General features: G+C 43.9%; 1 protein-coding gene across 1 annotated transcript in view; it reads left to right on the top strand.

The window, feature by feature from the left end:
- The window catches only part of tiam1b (TIAM Rac1 associated GEF 1b), a 50170-nt gene extending 32497 nt beyond the window's left edge, over positions 1-17673 (top strand). The window contains 16 exon segments of the mRNA XM_040131307.1: positions 183-264; positions 599-685; positions 1372-1584; positions 2208-2308; positions 8105-8290; positions 10932-11000; positions 11373-11498; positions 11598-11706; positions 12441-12620; positions 12731-12849; positions 12937-13045; positions 13245-13303; positions 13548-13653; positions 13769-13856; positions 13984-14257; positions 16149-17673. Coding sequence (XP_039987241.1) covers positions 183-264; positions 599-685; positions 1372-1584; positions 2208-2308; positions 8105-8290; positions 10932-11000; positions 11373-11498; positions 11598-11706; positions 12441-12620; positions 12731-12849; positions 12937-13045; positions 13245-13303; positions 13548-13653; positions 13769-13856; positions 13984-14257; positions 16149-16607 — 2367 coding nt within the window. The 3' untranslated portion in view covers positions 16608-17673.
- The last annotated feature ends 2400 nt before the right edge of the window (positions 17674-20073 follow it).

The following is a 20073-nucleotide window of genomic DNA, read 5'->3' on the forward strand; positions in this document are numbered from 1 at the left end:
TTGCTAGGCTGTTAAACACCATAAGTGGCCGAGTAACAGATTTAAAGAAATGTCGTTAATTGCACTGAAACGTGTGAGGCATTTTTGCGCTGGTTCCTTGCTGTCAGTAATCAACCCACCAGAATATGAGTAAGGTAGGCTGTGGTTTCATGATTTATATAACTTCTTTTTGTTCTTCACAGCTTTACAAAGAAATCGAGCTCTGCTCCAAAATAACAAAAGTAATCCAGTTCGACAGAGATGAATCCTGCATGATTGGTTACGGTAGGAACCTTTTAAATAATCCTGTGTTGTTTCTTTCAGATTTATGATTACTTTAATTGATGATGATGATATGATTTTTGTTTTCAGTTATGATGCTTTATTGCAGTCATTGTCAAAAATGTCATATCTGGTGCTGTTGTTTTGGGTGTTTTATAATTGCTTTTCTTTGACCAACACACAATCAGGTTTTTTTTTTTTGTTTTTTTTTTCCCATACCATTCCCATTTGTACTGCACAAATCCCTCTGATGTGTTTTTATATAAGAGTCCCCCCTTCTCTCTCGCCTCCTCCTCTCGCCTCTCTGTCTCTCCTTCTCCTCCTCCTCCTCCTCCAGGTTTCTCCATTTCAGTGGTGGAGGAGGACGGAGTACAGCAGCTCTACATCACCGATGTGAAGGCGGGTGGATTAGCCTTCGCCAAAGGTGCATTACCCTTCATTTCCTTTAAATGAACTCCCTTCAAAGGCACGCGATCTGTGTCTATGCATCGATGTGTTACTGCAAGAGAAAAAAAAAAATAAGAATATGGGCTGCATTAGCCACTCTTTACATGTGTTTTCAAAACATAGCAAAAAATTTTTTTACAGTTTCTCTTAAGAAGTGCATTGCCGCATGTTTATTCAATAGGTGGGGAAGATTTCAGAGAACACAGCACTTCTCAAGGGCATTTATTGCTATAATCACAACCACACTGCCTCTCACTGGCCTTTGTGGAGGGTGATGCTGAATACGACAACTCACTGCAGCCTGTTCACATTGGTACCCATGCTACAAAGTTAGACTGCAGAAGACAGTGAGATACTTGCACTGTCGCAGTGGCTGACGTAGGGCACAGAGAGGTGGGTCATTGTCGTGGGTCTGAAGGGCAAAGAAAATATAAAAGGATCTGCAACTAAGGGTGTCCAAAGTTGAGTTGTTTGTTTTGGTTTCTTACAATAATGTCATCTCATTATCTTCACTGGGAGTTTAATGGTCAGTTAATCAACACTGAAAATGGGATTGATGTTGTTACCACCTCATATTAGGGGAAATAGAAAAACGTTTGCGTAGCGCACGGAGGCGTGACAGGCCTAGATTGAATCAAAGCTGACGGTGTCCCCACTCTGCAGGCCTAAACGCAGGGGATGAAATACTTCAGCTGAACGGAAAGGACTCTCACAGTCTCAACTTCTCCGACATGAAGGCGGCGTTCTCTCAAGCGTCGCTGGCTTTGACGGTCAACACCCTGCCTTCTGTGGACCGCCGTCAGCTGTGCTACGTGCCGCCGCGCCGCTCAGATGCAGAGGAGGATCTCTACACGGACATCTTCTCCCAGAGTCAAGGTGAGCCCGACATGCAAATACACTCCCATCTTCATCTTTTGTTTACCTAACTACACCCAGTTAAAGCTGCCGTGGGCAACTCGACTCATTCACAGATGCAACTTAGCTGAGTTTTCTGAAAAGTTTTTTACGTCAAAACCCCAGTTCCCAGAAATCATGTGTAGTGTATTGACACCCTCGGTTTCTCACTGTATGGTCAGGTTTACCGAACCAGCTGGCCTGTAATCACTTTATACCAAATGATACTTAATGGACCAGAAAGGCAAAATGAGACAGATCTCAAGCTCAGATTTTTCTTTTCTTATGAGAAGAAAAGATTCTTGCCAGAGTCCTTAAGGACATCGGTTTCCTTTATGCAAACACGGTGAATCTACAGGGTCTTAATTAGGGAGGATGAGAGGCTCAGCCATGTGTCACATCCCCATTTTGTGGATGAGACGGATAAAGTCAGCATGTTTTTACATAAAATCTTAAATCCTCATAAAAATGACAAGGCAAGGACAGTATTTCTTAATGTACTTTTGCAGTGCTTACAAAAACACATTCATCTCATTTGAAGAAAAAAAAAAAAAAATCCTGTAGCGCTTCACGAAGCTCTTACCTGACCGTTTTGCTTGTTGCAGAGGAGATCCTGGACGACGGGGTGGGACTGTTGCTGGAGAGCTCAGGAGACAGCCTGGACGATGACTCTGAGATCTTCAGTGAGTTCGATGAGTGCAGAAAGGTAAGAGCACCACTTCATTATTTGTGGAGTCTGATTTCATATCACCGGAGAAAACATCTGACAGCACATCTTTCATAGGATGTGCTGTTCGCCGTCCTTCTCCTCGTCCTTCACAGTGTCCCCCTCAACTCTGTGTTATTGTGAAAAGAGCACCGAAGAACAGTTTGCTTCTCTCGAGTTTGAAGCACCATCTGTTACTGGCTCATTTGCTCTTGCTCAGAAAAAGCAGAGCAGTGTCCATGTTTATGTTATCCAGGTGTTAACCCCATGGCTCTCGATACGGACTCAAACACCTCTTTAACCGAATTTAGTAGCTTCTGACATGATGAAATCTAAAGGACCTAAATATTAATATATGTCTACATTGCTGCATTAAGTGTATCCTATGCATTAGAGACTTGAGGCAAGGTGAAGCGTTCACTTGAATGTAACCGCTAAGAGATGGATGGGTTTTGGATTAAGCTTGCATTCTAATTGCTTGATTAAGTATCGTAATTGGGATCGTGTAATGAATGGAGGTGTGCTCATTTAAACTCTAAATGAATATACAGGCACAGATTGCAAAACAAAGCACAGAGAAAGACTGGCAAGACAAGCAAATAAGAAGAAATCTGAAGAGCTTTGGCTAACAAGATGACTAATCATCCTTACGCTGTGTTAAACAACTGGGCTCATGCTCGTGAGATGCTGAATGAAATGATGGTGTCTTCTTGTACATTAGTTAATCTCTTATCAAACACTTGATCACTGTGTCAGTTCTCATTGTACCAACTGGAATTAAGGGCTCATTGGAAGAACTCCAAGGAACACTGTGAGATCCTTAGTCACCGCACTTGCCCTTCAAATTATGGACTTGTAACATTACTGGTCTTTTAGCTGTTATCGCTTTAATCCCACCATTTAACTTCTCTTATTTAGTCAGCATCAATTAATCAAATACTGGTCCAAGTCTACTTCATTGCCTGTGTAATGATTAATGGTAATAACACTATGGTAGCATTCCAGCATAGCGGTGGTTTACGTGGCGTTTTTTCCTGTTTAAATTGTGCCTTTTGTCTTGATTATTTTTTTCTTCTTTTTTAAATGTTGATTGGCCCCCCTTTCTCTTTGAGGCTGGAGGCTTGAAGATAAAGCATCAAGTTTTACGGGCTCCCTTTGCATTTGTGTAGTATTGAAAGTATTTGATGAAGCAGTGTAAGAGGTTGCGCTCTGAAAAATGTCAAATCTTAGGGATGAGTGAAGATTAAAGACTTTGTATCTGAAATATGGTAATTATGTCTGGATTTGCACCACCCGCTCACTAACAGGACAGAAGGATACAAAATGATCAGACCACTTGATACCGATTGATCCGCTCCTTGGCTGTCCTTGTCAAGTATTCTCCTTGTGTACACCATGATGACCATTTATTTGAACTTCTGGCTGCAACAAATCTTCCCACAGTCTGTGAAAACTTGCAGCAACACCAACAAGTTGGGAGTTTTGCTTCCAAAAATCACGTAGTGGGGAGAGAATTTTCCCAGAGAGTTCTTACTTCCATCAGTCAGTGATTAATTGGTATTTGCTGATAACATTTTCTTCAGGGGTTAGATTGGTTTAATTTTATTTTGTGATCTGGAACAGAGACAAACCTCTCTGACACTGCACTTAAGGAGAAAAAAAAAAATCGATCGCAACTCTGCTACATCGTCCTTTATATATATTTTAAAAAAAAAAAAAAGCAATTTGCAGTATAGCCTCCATTCCCCTGTTTTCTTGGCCCCTTTACTTGCTCTTGGATGCATTTAGCTGGTCACATTGTTTAGTCGTCAGGCTCCTAGTGCCAGGCATTCAGAGCAAGTCCTTCTTCCCAGACTCACCATTTGGACTTTCACCAACCACAGTGAAACTTCACACTGAATAGGCAATGATACCAACTTCTCCACTGCTTTTAGACTCCAGCATGCAGCGCAGTTGGAAGATATTTTCGGTGATCTGAATAACAGTCACAACTCCTATATTGCTATGCACTACTAATGTCACTGTCCCGACATACAAACGCGTGCCCTCTGTCATGGTGGTGTTGGCATCCTGGGAAAAGTTTGAAATTACAACCTTTTAGGAAAGAGGACACACATGAAAAGTAAATCGTGACTCCGTTTTGAAAGCACTGGAATCTACTCAAAGACAGAGGACATCTAAATGTCTCTGCAGGTGAATTTTCCTTGTTTTGTTTTTTTCCCTTTACTGATCTGAACCAGGGCGTTTTCCAGGCTTGGGGAGCACGTACCTCATTTGATTTGTTACATATTGCTAAATACATTTTGGCATGCCTAAACATTTCCCACTCTCCGTTTTCTTCCGGCAAAACCTTCCACACCAGTTGTTCCTGTGTGCATCCTCCTTTGCAGCTCCCCTCTCCCCATCATTCCGATTCCATCTCCCCTTATTCTGAAATTCTGCATTTATATTCTACTGCGGTTTGGTTCGCCCAGCCAATCCTGCTCCACTGCAACTGCGAGGAGGAGACTCCTTCCCTCCTGCTCCTTTTGCTCTCTCTCCCCGATCTGGAGGATTATCAAGACTCAATTACAGTGCTGCTGGAGTTGGCCAGATCTTCACACTCACACTGTGTGCCTGGGTTTACCCAGCCTGTAGAGAAGAGACAGAGAGAAAACAGCACAGTATCAGTGACAGAACTACAGCAGACTCAGAAGGCGAAAAAAGAAGGGGACTTGGAAGGCTGTCGGTGCTGGTGGGCGGAGAGGAGGCGGCGTAGCAGTTTCACTCGTCCTTAATCACAAGCACCACAGCACCTTCTTTTTTTGAAACAGAAGAAAGACAAAAGGGCTGAGAAATGTGTTGGAGAATTGCAGTGTAGACTTGACTCTTTCCAAAGCCTGGAGTCTCTATCTCTCTGGCACTCTAACTAACACTGACTGTCCACCTGCACCTGGCTATGTCCGTGTTGAAGTGGAGCAAGCACAGCAAGCGCTCCTCAGACTCCGTCTATGACATGCTTCATCTGGTGAGATTCCTTCCTTCTATCACTTTTCTTTACCTGGTTAGTTCTTGCTGCTGCTCCGATAGATGGTTTGCTGCTGCTGCTGCTGCTGCTGCTGCTGCTGCTGCTGCTGCTGCCGCCTTTGTTGTTGTTGTTGTTGTTGTTTTTATTCCACTGAGACTGAAACACCTTTCCTTCTCGGCATCTGCTTCACACCTCCTCTTGGCTGCTACAGACAGACAAACAGGAAGCTGTGAGTCACCGTTGTCGCAGAGTTGCCCCGTAATCACTGGAGTGCTCCATAGGGTGCCAAAATAAAACTCTGCATGTAGGGGCTGAGTCTTTGCAGATCTGAATCCCAGATGCCTTGGACTTTGCATGTCTTTGAAAAGCTACCCTGACCGTTGTTGCAGACTTTTCTCTCTTGGCACCCCAAGCTGTGATCTCAGGCTTGTCAGAGGGTAGACGTGCAATCTTCTCCCTGTGCCATCATCTGTGCTTTCATGTTTTGAAACTGTTTTTAATCTATATTTCATTCGCTGGGGGAAATGCTCAAGTCTGGTATCTCTGTTTTACCCATGACAGCCTCTCTTATCTACTTATTGTTCTTTTCATGTGATATTGAAGGCTTTGATCCCCCACCCCCTTCTGTTCTTTCTCTTCTCTATGTCATGACTGTCCATGCAACCAAACCGGCCATGGTGCTAATTAGTCTAGTGAAGACTATGACTACACTTTGACTGTCTCGTCGGGCTCTGTGAAACTGGATGGACTCACCCCATTAAAATGGACAGAGAGAGGGGTCTATTTGCACAACTCCCTTCCCCCCTTTTCTTTGCATTACATTTTTTTGCAGGGGTTACAAACTTGATGTGTGAAGCTGTTGAGTGTGTCTAAATTCTTCGCTTTCATACTACAGTTGAACTTCCATTTGAGTGAATAAGCGGAGACCGAAAGCAGTTATGTTTGTACTAAGGAAAACTGTTTGTCTTGCGATGATACACGTTATGGATGCTACAGAAGGAGATCTCAGTTGATCTTCCTTTTGACGGGTTTTCTCATGCTGAATGGGTTTTTTTTTTTTTTTTTTTTAAATGTGTGCATGTAAAAACGTACTGGATCCCACACACCATCAGCAGTAAATTTATTAACAAAGGGATGTTTTCGGCATTGACCTTTTCCAGGCATTCTGACTTGTTAAATCCGCTCTCCATATCCAGTGGTTTTGGAAATAATGATTACTTATATGCACGTCCTGTGTTTATTTTAACATGACTTAATCAGCAAAAATAATATCACAGAAGACAAAATGCAGATTGCAGTAGCAGCTTTCACTGCAGACTTATCAAAAAAAATAGCACCAGTTCATTGGTGTAAATTGCATCTGCGACCTGTACATGTACAGACATCGTAGCACTTCCCATTTCATCGGTTGATCTGGGAGCTGCCTGATGTATTTTTGGGAACATTGTCAAAGAGGAACAAGCGGCTGTCATGCCTCACATATGAATGTGTCTGTCCGATTAGGTAACAGAGTTGATAACCATTGTCACTTGCAAAGCTGCATGAGAAGATGCGTGACTGTTATTTCATGGCACAATCTTCTTCCTTCGATCTGTACGTATTCTTTTTCTTTTGCATTTTCTTTTTCATCATATTTTAGTGAATGCTGCAAAAAGGACATCTAAGCTATGGTTGTTTCTACATGTATTCACCCTTCTTGTTGTAAATTTTTTTTTAAAATTATATTTTGTAGGTCACAGTGAAATGAGCTACGGAATTTTGTATTTGTGCTTCTCTTCTTGCACAGTAATATCTGATAAGAAAAACACCCAGTCGTTTTGATGTCCTCAGATGTGTAGACTGATGATAGACAAGTAGCTCTGATCCTAATTAAGATTACTTTTATCCGAGGATGATAACGTTCCATCTAATTCATCCGTGAGGAGGCTATATTATTCTTTCCCAGAGGAGCTCGTAGGTGTGACAGGGTAAACTGCTTCTGTCTGGCCTATAAAAATCCTTATTACCAACTAGAGGCCTCCGCATTATTCACTCAGTGGTGTCAATACCTGCTAGTGGTTCCTGTTATTTGGCCATAAATGTTTCCTCCCGGTGACTTTTTTTTTTTTTTCAATTTATCTTTATGTATCATTTACTGTAAAATAAAGGGAAACGCTTTCTAATAAAATGAAACAGGGGTGTGAATAGAGTTCTTTTGTTCTTTCTCTTTCGTGTTCGTATTGATGTAAAAAGCCATAATACCCTTTTTGTTATGGCTGGTGAGGCTGTAGTCTGTTGCTAACAAAGTAACTATCAGTTCAACCCTACAAGATGTTGCTGTGTGGGGTCTATTTTTGTCCAAAATGATAGTCCAATGAACATCGGGGCTGGTCTCCACAGCAACCCATACTGTACGGGGAGAGATGCTGTTATTTGTGTATATTTTGACTCTGTGAAAGAGATGAATCATTACACCACCGATCAGTCAGTAGGAGGAAAACACCGGGGAAAAGAGGGATGTGAGTGAAAGAGAGGGAGGCGGAGAGTCGCTGTTATGACAGACTGAAAATAGACCAAATTAATGCAAATGATTTTTTTTAGAGCTGCCTCTCTTTCCAGGCTCACTCACTGCTCAGTCATGAACCTATGCACATCAGCAGGTGGAGAGTGACACCTCCAAGTTAATACCTGGGTCACTGCTTCTGTGCTGATTGATCGATATTTGGATAGGATGACTTCAAGTTGGAGTTTCATGATTTAATCATATTTTTCTTCAACACTTTTCTGCCCCTCTATTTTTTCTTTTGCAGAGTACGGAGCAGGTCGCTGCTTTCTGCCGCAGTCTCCATGACATGAATCCCGCGGAGTGTGTGTCCTCCTCACCTAGCCCGGACTCCCCCTTCCCACCTCCTGCAACTCCCCGGCAGCTCTCTGATGCCGACAAGCTCCGCAAAGTCATCTGTGAGCTCGTTGAGACCGAACGAACCTATGTCAAAGTCAGTATCGCTCATCTTACTTGTTAGGGGCAGATGGTGTTTGTGAGTGTGCGTGCGTTCCTTCTGTCCATTGATCTGTGTTTCTGTCTGCCTCTGGTTGTCTTAGCCTTACGCATTACCTATTCCGCATGACCAGTCCATATTTATCTCTGTGTCCCAGGAGACAGAAAGGGACACAGCTGTGCCCTTGCCTGGATATTGCCTAATCTTTTTCTGCCTGATATAAATGTGGCTCGGTGGAATAACTGGGTTAGAGAGGGCATATAATGGGATAATGTCAATGGTATCTAAAATGTTATACCTCATCACAGGGGGCACAGATATACTTATTACTTAAGTCACATTGTGCATGATCAATTGTGTATTGTACAGCCTTCAAAGGGGATAGATTGATATTTGTTGGACTTGGGCAGTTTCTTCCAATTACCCAGAGTCAAACAGACATGTGGGTGCATTTTGTGTGTCAGACTTGCAGTTCGGTTGCTGTGGTAATATAGGGATAGACAAAAACAACCGAAACACTAAAAGAAGAAAGACATTAACTCCGAGATAACTACTGGTAAATCACTAATATTACAGAGGTTGATCATATTAAGTTGGGTGCTAGTTAGCACATTTACTAGATACATTAAGGTCCATAAGTGTTTTGACAGTGACACAGTTTTTGTGGTTTTGCCTCTGTACACCACCACATTGGATTTGCAACGAAGCCATCAAGATGTGATTCAAGTGTAGACTTTCAGCTTTATTTCAAGGGGTTTAACAAAAAATATCCCATCAATCGTTTAGGAATTACAGCCATTTTTATACATAGTGCCTCCATTTTCAGAGGCTCAAAAGTAAATGGACAAACCAACATAATTATAAATATAAGGATTATTTTTAATACTTGGATGAAAATCCTTTGCAGTGAATGACTGCCTGAAGTCTGGACATCACCAAATGCCTATATTCCCTCCTCGAGATGCTTTGCCAGCTCCATTGGCAGCCATACATGCCCATGCCATCACACTGCCTCCACCATGTTTGACAGATGATGCGGTGGCTTCGGATCATGAGCCGTTCCTTTCCTTCTCCACACTCTTCTCTTCCCATCATTTTGGTACAAGTTAATCCTGGTTTCGTCTGTCCAAAGAATCTTGTTCAACAACTGGTCGGGCTGTTTTACATGTTTTCTGGCAAAGTCTAATCTGGCCTCTCTGTTCTTGAGTGTTACCAGTGGTTTGCACCTTGTGGTAAACCCTCTGTATTTATATTCATGAAGGCGTCTTTTGATTGTAGACTATGACAATGACACACCAACCTCCTCAAGAGTGTTATCGAACTGGCTAGATGCTGCGAAGGGTTTTACTCCACCAAGGAAAGAATCCTGTGACCATCCACTTTACTTGTCTTCCGTGGTCTTCAGGCCTTTTGGTGTTGCTGAGCGCGCCAGTGCATTCCTTATTTTTAAGAATGTACCAAATTGTTGATTTGGCCACTTCTAAAGTGGTCTGTCTGATAGGTTTGTTTTGTTTTTTCAGCCTAATGATGGCCTCCATCATTTGAATCAACACCTCTTTGGACTGCATATTGACTGTTCGCATAAACAGCTACCAAATTCAACACTTGGAATCAACTCCAGACCTTTTATCTGCTTAATTTTTCATGGAATAAAAAGGGAACAGGCCACAGCTGGCTGTGAAACTGATCATTCAACTGTCCAATTACTTTTGAGTCTCTGAAAATGGAGGCACTATGTATAGAAATGGCTGTAATTCCTAAACGGTTAATGGGATGTTTTTGTTAAACCCCTTGAATTAAAGCTGAAAGTCTACACTTCAATCACATCTTAAAGGGGACATGTCAAATCCACTGTGGTGCTGTAGAGAGACAAAACTACGAAAATTGTGTCCCTGTCCAAATACTCAGCTAACTGTACCTGTCATATCCTTGTTGGTCAGTTTCAGCCTGTGATTGATGTTAATGATACAGGTTGTGTTTGGTATGTGTTGTTAAGTGTTGATGATTTGGACCTCTGGAGTTTTATTAAGCGTCTCATGTTACTTGTGTTTGTGTGAATAAGATACTTAAGAATTAGTCTTTTTCCATGGGATGTTTATATTATTTTGTTTATTCTATGCAGACGTTTTACCCTCTAAAAAAAATTCACTGTATTTATTTATTCAAAGGATGGACATAACTCCTTTATGACCAACAAATAGAAAGTTAATAGGAGGTAATTGAGTGTCTTTGTCATGTTTTTTAAAATTGTCATTTCAATAATATGTAAATTGAAGGGCATTGTTTTGTTTGAGTACCAACCATCCTTCTTTGGAGAAGTTAGATGGTCTGTTTCAGATTTTTGAAAGGGCTTCTAATTAATCTCATGGGCTTTCTACAGTTCAGCTAAGATAACTGTTGCCACATTCATTTATTTAATTGGGTTTCCATATAGCTCCCTTCCCTTTAAAGTGCATGCAGAAAGGCATCCACCAGCTCCTCTGTCTTTGATCTTGGACGGACTATCCCTGCACCCTATTCCCCGTTTTGTAGCGAGGAATATTTAAGCCTAATGTAAAGCTGCATGTTTTTTATGTCTGTATTCCATAAAATGATATGGGCAACCTTGAATAAAACATAATTCACTCTTGTCTTGTAGGATCTCAATTGCCTCATCGGGAGATATTTAACCCCACTGCAGAAAGAGACCTTTCTCACTCAGGATGAGGTATGCAATGTTCCCTGTGAGGCTTTGAAGGGTAGTTGGCTTTTAAATGCCAGGACTGTGGAAATGTACTAAGAAAAGTGGGTTACATAATCATGTGAAGAGTAGCTGTGTACGAGGACGAGAGGGGCTGTGTGTGTGTGTGTGTGTGTGTGTGTGTGTGTGTGTGTGTGTGGGAGGTTTGCAAAGTAAAGGGATGTTTTACATGCATTTGCAATAATGACATTCATTTAGTTGTATTACATTTGAGAATGTCCATACTCTAATTATAGCAAGGGACTAGTTTTGGATGCACCACATAAAGCGATGGATTTTACTTAATACTGTAGTAGGGATAAATTATTTTGACTTTGCTCAAATGCTGCTCTCCTCCAGCTGGATGTTCTGTTTGGGAACCTGCCGGAAATGGTGGAGTTCCAAGTTGAGTTTCTCAAGACCCTGGAAGATGGGACCAGACTGGTTCCAGATCTGGAGAAGCTGGAGAAAGTGGATCAGTTTAAGGTGTTCTCTCCTTGTTTGTGAAACCGTCAACAAGCATTTAGAAACACCCATAGGCTCTTTGTAACTACTGGTTTGGTAACTTCTCTTCCCTTTTCACAGAAAATCCTCTTCTCCCTGGGAGGCTCTTTCCTGTACTATGCAGACCGTTTTAAAATCTACAGTGCTTTCTGCGCCGGCCACACCAAAGTCCCTAAGGTCCTTGTAAAGGGTGAGTAAATGTGCTCTTGGGTCAACATTCCTTCTTGGCTCAAAGGAGAGGATGTATTTATCCATCAACCATCTGCCATATCCTGCAAGGCTCCATAAATCTGCACTGCGGAGTTGTCAGCCAGACAGTTGTCCATTTGACCTCTGCATACTTTCAAGCTGGTGGCTTCCAGGCATAAAAAGCCCTGCAACATTCGTATGATTTATAATGAGCATTTTTGAACAGTTTCTCTTGCTAGTACACTCAGTCCTTTAACACTCAAGTCAATGGCTTTGTCTGATGCATTTACATTCAATGAGTCAACATGTTATTGGCAACAATGGCGCTGTTGAGGTTTTTTTTTTGGTAAAGCTTGTTTTAAAACAGTAAAAATATTATTCCTGCCCACTTGTGGTTGGCTGCTCATAGATAAAATGACTTGTCTGTAAAAAGCATGAAACAGTCTCGGCTACAGATCATTTCTAATGCACGACACAGTAAAACCCAAACACTAACTGGGTCTGAGTTTGCAACAGATCAACATTTTTATACACAGTAACCTGGGTAATATCAGGCCAAGAGTACAAGCTTTATTATTGTGTATTACAGACCACAAACAAAATTACTTGAGTAAACAAATAAAGGGTGAAATCATCTGTGCATGCAAACACATCAATTATGGAAGGGACAAATAGTAAAAAAAATCGATAAGATTTGTCGATGAGCTTCATCGAGTGTTTTATCGGTCATTCCAGCCAAAACAGACCCCCATTTCAAGGCCTTCCTGGATGAGCGCAACCCTAAGCAGCAGCACTCTTCCACCCTGGAATCATATCTAATCAAACCCATCCAGAGGGTGCTGAAATATCCCCTCCTGCTGAAGGAGCTCTACTCACTCACAGATCCAGACAGCGAGGAGCACTACCACCTGGATGGTAAGACCCAATCACGTGGCTGGCTGAGAAGATGAAATCATTTTTGACGGGGGAGAACCTGGGTGAATAAAATAGTCACAACAATTCAACTCTAACCACGTTGTTTGCAGTTGCCATGAAAGCCATGAACAAAGTTGCCAGCCACATCAATGAGATGCAGAAGATCCACGAGGAGTTTGGAGCAGTGTTCGACCAGCTCATCACTGAGCAGAGCGGAGAAAAGAAAGAGGTACGTTGGACAAAAGTGGCTGGGCTACGCTCTGTCAGCTAAAGCATACATGTTGAGTGACTGCTGGTATTTTGTTGCTTTTGCCAGGTTGCCGATCTGTCCATGGGTGACCTGCTACTCCATACCAGTGTGACCTGGATCAACCCTCCTGCCTCCTTGGGAAAATGGAAGAAAGAGCCCCAGATGGCTACATTTGGTATGTCATGGACAAGTTTCTTCCATGATTAAGTAATGAGTATGACTTAAGTCATACTTGAGTGTTTCCATGTTTATTTTCCAACTGTATTAATCCCTACTGTTTGCTGCAGTGAACTGCACTATTACACATGTTGATTTGACAACTTTTGTGAAGTTTTCATTGATAACTGATGTCCCCCCCCCCAATTGCTTTTTAGTGTTCAAAACGGCAGTTGTCTTTGTATGCAAGGACGGGTCCAAGCATAAAAAGAAAATGGTAGGTTTTCACACAAGCAAAACGCCATCAGCCACACCTAAGTTCATTTAAAATATAACCTATTTTATTCGAACATTCTAAGTTTGCTTTGCCCGTGTACCATTTTCACAATCAGCTCAGCGGGTCACCTGTATCAGTAGCCTTAAAGCTGATTACATCAAGGAGCATATCATTTTCACAAGCACAGCTTTGTAAAGGAAACACGATTTTTTTCATTTAATTTTTTTGTTTTGTTTGATTGTAGGGTGGCTCCCATCGAGTCTCTGTATCTTCAGATGAAAAAGACCCTTTCCGATTCCGTCACATGATCCCGACTGACGCACTTCAAGTCAGATCCTTGACCAATACAGGTAAGTGAGTCAACAAATTAAACCCGTTTGTTGAAATTCGGATGGTGCCGGTGTCCACCAGGAATAATTTCAGAAAATGCACGAGATCACATGGGAGTGCTGATTTCTCCCTCAGATGGCGAGGGCTCTGCCGTGTGCGAGATTGTGCACACGAAGTCAGAGTCAGAGGGAAGGCCGGAGAGGACATTTCAGCTGTGCTGTAGGTGAGGATCTCTTCTAATGGAGGATTAATTCCGCTGCAGATTGACGCTTGTGTGCCACAGATAAAAGTCCTGTGTGCCGCTGTCTACAGAGTGACAAACCGATATCGTGCCCCTCTATCTCCTTCAGCTCTCCAGAGAGTAGAAAAGACTTTCTGAAGACAGTCCATTCCATCCTGAGGGAAAAGCACCGGCGGCAGCTCCTAAAAACAGAGAGTTTACCCCTCAACCAGCAGTATGTGCCCTTTGGAGGAAAACGTCTCTGTGCCCTGAAGGGAGCCCGTCCCACCATAAATAGAGCAGGTAAATGCCCGTCTGTGGCTGCCGTTACCCTACAGCTCCGAGTGGCCCAGTTCTGAGTTTGTTCCTTCTTACCTGACACAGATAGGATGCTTTGGTGTAGTGTGAACCAAAAAAAAAAAAAAAAAGTCAAATCTGAGCTTTTCCTTTTTTGATTTCAACCACATTTATAGATTTAATTAAGTATGTTGGGACTTACAATATCACCTGTTGTTTTGTTTGACTGCACCTCATTTTTGCACCTTACAGTTACTTTGTTTTGGCAGAATCAGGAGAATATTCTTTTGAAGTTTCATAGTTTGTAACTCTCAGCAGCAGCAGCAGCAGCAGCAGCAGCAGCAGCAGCAGCAGCAGCAGCAGCAGCAGCAGCAGCAGCAGCAGCAGCAGCAGCAGCAGCAGCAGCAGCAGCAGCAGCAGCAGCAGCAGCAGCAGCAGCAGCAGCAGCAGCAGCAGCAGCAGCAGCAGCAGCAGCAGCAGCAGCAGCAGCAGCAGCAGCAGCAGCAGCAGCAGCAGCAGCAGCAGCAGCAGCAGCAGCAGCAGCAGCAGCAGCAGCAGCAGCAGCAGCAGCAGCAGCAGCAGCAGCAGCAGCAGCAGCAGCAGCAGCAGCAGCAGCAGCAGCAGCAGCAGCAGCAGCAGCAGCAGCAGCAGCAGCAGCAGCAGCAGCAGCAGCAGCAGCAGCAGCAGCAGCAGCAGCAGCAGCAGCAGCAGCAGCAGCAGCAGCAGCAGCAGCAGCAGCAGCAGCAGCAGCAGCAGCAGCAGCAGCAGCAGCAGCAGCAGCAGCAGCAGCAGCAGCAGCAGCAGCAGCAGCAGCAGCAGCAGCAGCAGCAGCAGCAGCAGCAGCAGCAGCAGCAGCAGCAGCAGCAGCAGCAGCAGCAGCAGCAGCAGCAGCAGCAGCAGCAGCAGCAGCAGCAGCAGCAGCAGCAGCAGCAGCAGCAGCAGCAGCAGCAGCAGCAGCAGCAGCAGCAGCAGCAGCAGCAGCAGCAGCAGCAGCAGCAGCAGCAGCAGCAGCAGCAGCAGCAGCAGCAGCAGCAGCAGCAGCAGCAGCAGCAGCAGCAGCAGCAGCAGCAGCAGCAGCAGCAGCAGCAGCAGCAGCAGCAGCAGCAGCAGCAGCAGCAGCAGCAGCAGCAGCAGCAGCAGCAGCAGCAGCAGCAGCAGCAGCAGCAGCAGCAGCAGCAGCAGCAGCAGCAGCAGCAGCAGCAGCAGCAGCAGCAGCAGCAGCAGCAGCAGCAGCAGCAGCAGCAGCAGCAGCAGCAGCAGCAGCAGCAGCAGCAGCAGCAGCAGCAGCAGCAGCAGCAGCAGCAGCAGCAGCAGCAGCAGCAGCAGCAGCAGCAGCAGCAGCAGCAGCAGCAGCAGCAGCAGCAGCAGCAGCAGCAGCAGCAGCAGCAGCAGCAGCAGCAGCAGCAGCAGCAGCAGCAGCAGCAGCAGCAGCAGCAGCAGCAGCAGCAGCAGCAGCAGCAGCAGCAGCAGCAGCAGCAGCAGCAGCAGCAGCAGCAGCAGCAGCAGCAGCAGCAGCAGCAGCAGCAGCAGCAGCAGCAGCAGCAGCAGCAGCAGCAGCAGCAGCAGCAGCAGCAGCAGCAGCAGCAGCAGCAGCAGCAGCAGCAGCAGCAGCAGCAGCAGCAGCAGCAGCAGCAGCAGCAGCAGCAGCAGCAGCAGCAGCAGCAGCAGCAGCAGCAGCAGCAGCAGCAGCAGCAGCAGCAGCAGCAGCAGCAGCAGCAGCAGCAGCAGCAGCAGCAGCAGCAGCAGCAGCAGCAGCAGCAGCAGCAGCAGCAGCAGCAGCAGCAGCAGCAGCAGCAGCAGCAGCAGCAGCAGCAGCAGCAGCAGCAGCAGCAGCAGCAGCAGCAGCAGCAGCAGCAGCAGCAGCAGCAGCAGCAGCAGCAGCAGCAGCAGCAGCAGCAGCAGCAGCAGCAGCAGCAGCAGCAGCAGCAGCAGCAGCAGCAGCAGCAGCAGCAGCAGCAGCAGCAGCAGCAGCAGCAGCAGCAGCAGCAGCAGCAGCAGCAGCAGCAGCAGCAGCAGCAGCAGCAGCAGCAGCAGCAGCAGCAGCAGCAGCAGCAGCAGCAGCAGCAGCAGCAGCAGCAGCAGTCTGAGTTGGCGGGGGACACAGACCGCTGGGTGGAGGAACAGTTCGACCTAGAAGAATACGAGGACCAGGAGGAGGTGAAGGAGACAGACATCCTGAGCGACGACGATGAGTTCTGTCAGACACCCAGGGCGCCATCCGCTGAAGCTAACCTAGAGGCCCCGGTCATGGCTTTGTCCTTGGAAGGTGAGGAGACAGACGAATGCGAGAGCCTTAAGTCCCCGGCGGTCCGTGAGACACAGGATGTGAAGCAGGTCAACACGGACAAGCAGAGCACTGTGAACAATGACAACACGGAGAATCGGAAGCAAACGGAGAAAGATGAGATTTGGGTACGAAGGGAGCAATCAGGTTCATCCCCAGACTCTGGCACATAAAAGCCGAAGAGGACAGGCAGACAGCAAATGTTTTATCAGCTTTACATGGGCTCCATAAAGATCAGTCATCAGTCTTCACCAACAATGCATGGGCACTGACGTACAGTATATCACACAGCTAGTAGAAGATATATCCTTCCTTACCTTACTTTTGCTGACTGCATTTTGTACAGGTAAGATTCATCGGTGGAGAGCAATACAGGAATCCAGAATGAGGGAGCTCTATCCCAAATCGAATGCCGTGGCATATAAGTCAAGCGTAAGCTTTGAGAGATGAACTAATGGTACAATCATGGAATCTAATCAGTCGCTTTGATTGGCATGGTTTGCACATTTGGGCAGCATTCTGTAGTCCTGCCTGCTGTTGCCAAATCTGGGTATTGTAAGAAAATTAATATTTGTTTTATCTGTGTGGCTCAGAGATATTATCATAGTTAAGGGCTGTATATTATTTGTCCTTACAGAAATAGAATAAATAATTGCAAAGAACAGTCTTGTCTTGCAATGTTTGCTGTACTTGTACATTTTCACAAGAATATACACTGACATGTTTTGGGAACAGATTTCCTGGCTATGTATAGTATATGATTTTGATTCTCTTGTTTCACAGACTTAAATCTTTTTAGCCGGGAAAATATTTTGTTTGATCTCGTTACATTTAATAGTGAAATTATGTAATAGCCCCTATGTCAAGGAGACTAGGGGATTTTAATTTGTTTTAACTTAACATAATCCTGTTTTACTTGAATTTTTTAATTTGCTGTTTCATGTCTTTTTATTTACTGTGAACCCATTGTTTGTTTTGTTTTCTTCCTCCCTTTTTGCTTTTCAGTATTGCCATTCAAGGAACACTCATTATATTCATTCTTAACATTTCACGTGCCCACTCTGTATTTTAGAGAATTTGCACATCAGATACCTTAAAAGGTCTTTTGTGTTCAAAAAAGATTGTTCACTGGTAATTGATTATAAAGCAATGTTTGTTTTTTTTATTTATTCATTTGTAAATTAATTTTTTAGCAAAACAACACAAGTATTCATTTTTTTTTCACAAAGAAAGTCCAAATTTGCTTTCGGAAAGCAACTCACAGGGGAAAAGACCTGTAGTATGCCTGAAGAGAGAGAAGTCATACTTTGTAAAATTCAAACTCCATTGTGCTACTAAGACTTTGCATTTTTATTACTGTCAGTATATAGTAAAAAATGTATTGATCATATGTACACAGTTGTTTCCTACTTATAATCTCAAGCCCCTCTCTGTAAGCTTGGTTCATTGGTGACAGGCTTTACTCTGCAGCCTAACTCCATTCCCTGCAGAAACGAATTTTGTGATAATGAGAAACGCACACTATGCCCAATGTGCTCTGACATGCCTGAGAGCAACAGAACTAGGCAACCTAATCAGCTTCCGCCTCAAAGCAACCCGCAGAGAAAGAATGCATTGCAGAAAAAGGGGGGGAACTAAGAACCTTCAGAAGACATTCCTTAAGAGCTTTTCACCGCTTGGATTGCTGTTTGAATGATGGTGGAAGGAGCTAAAACCCTATTATCACAGACAGGATAAAGGATAATGTCTTTAGCAAATGTTGGAAATTTTCACTTAAGACCAACCCCTCGCAGTTGGGGGAAAAGAAATGTTAATACACTGAAATTACACTAATCAACATCAGGAGAGCCCATGCAGTGTCTACAATGAAGAAGATTAAAGTGGAACACTTGGGGGCAGAAAGAAGAAGACAGGATCCAGATTTTTTATTTATTCATTTGTAAATTAATTTTTTAGCAAAACAACACAAGTATTCTTTTTTTTTTCACAAAGAAAGTCCAAATTTGCTCGAGCAATCAAGGGGAAAGACTTGCAGTATGCCTGAAGAGAGAGAGAAGTCATACTTGTAAACAACTCATTGTGCTACTAAGACTGCATTTTTATTACTGTGTGTATATAGTAAAAATGTATTGATCATAATAAATACAGTTGTTTCCTACTTATAATTCGAAGCCCCTCTCTGTAGCGGTTCATTGGTTCCTGTGGCTTTACTCTGCAGCCTAACTCATTCCCTGCAGAGCAATTTTGTGATGTGAGAAACGCACACATGCCCAATGTGCTCTGACATGCCTGAGAGCAACAGAACTAGGCAACTAATCAGCGCTCTTCCGCCTCAAAGCAACCCGCAGAGAAAGAATGCAATTGCAGAAAAAAAGGGGGGGAAACTAAGAACCTTCAGAAGACACTAAGAGCCACCGCTGATTAAGCGTTTGAATGATGGTGAAGGAGCTAAAACCCCTATTATCACAGACAGGATAAAGGAATGTCTTTAGCAAATGTGGAGTTTTCACTTAAGACCAACCCTCGCACTTGGGGAAAGAAATGTTAATACACTGAAATTACACTATCAACATCAGGAGAGCCCATGATGTCTACAATGAAGATTAAAGTGAACACTTTGGGGCAGAAGAAGAAGATGAGGATCAGATTTTTTTATTTATTTATTCTTTTATGTCTGGTCTAATCAGTCCATTGGTCAGCAATTACTCCCGTGGCACAACCATAAATTCTACACTTGGGTAGCCAAAGTAAAGACCATACAATACAAAACTGCGACAGAAAATCGGTATTTTTTAATTCTTTTTCCTCGACTATCTGTTGATTCCTTTCAATGGTCAAATCTGAGAGCATTTTTTTGTGCGTGAAGCAACTGCTGTATCTCTTTTAGCGTCTTTCCTTGACTGTTTATGAGGGTCTAGTTGTGATTTTGTTTTTTAGAAAGGCTCTTTTCCCCTTTTTTTTTTTTTTTAACTGGCGTCTTTGTGACTTCTGAGAGCTGAAATGCTAGTGCATCAGTCACAAACACTGCAAAATAGTGTGACAAAGGGAACAGTGTCAAAAATCAAGATGCCAATCACAGATCCCCGCATTAGCAGAGATGAACGGTAGGGCTCCGCCTCCTGTTAGGGCGAGGACCAATTTCATCAGCATTCTCAAGCTGACAAGGGGCAACATGGCTGCACCTCCACTCGACACTATAATCTGCGGTTTCTCACAGCCCTATCTCCTCTTTTATTTCTCTGAGCTCTGTGGACATCCTGTCACCCAGGCCCACCAGCCCCCCTCTCACTCTTGTCAATCCCGTACCCCAGCACAAAGGCTCTGGTGCTTCATCAGATTGCAGCGGCATCCAGGTATTCAGATCAATCTCATGGTGAGACTATATACAGACGTGTCGGATGCGGGGGTGCATATATGTGTCTGTGTGTGTATGTGTGTGAGAGAGAGTGGTCACGTAGTACTAGACAAGTAGTCCAATTACCATCATTACATTGTGATTTCACTGCTGTTATCAATTTAGTTGTAATATAATTATAACTGAATATAAGATTTTCTAGATTTTCCATTTATTTTGATATAAATTACTAATTAAAAGACCAAAATTTGTAGTTATTCATCAATGAGACTGATCCTTATGAG

This window comes from Xiphias gladius, chromosome 7 (genome assembly GCF_016859285.1).
Source record: "Xiphias gladius isolate SHS-SW01 ecotype Sanya breed wild chromosome 7, ASM1685928v1, whole genome shotgun sequence".
Classification (NCBI taxonomy): domain Eukaryota; kingdom Metazoa; phylum Chordata; class Actinopteri; order Istiophoriformes; family Xiphiidae; genus Xiphias; species Xiphias gladius.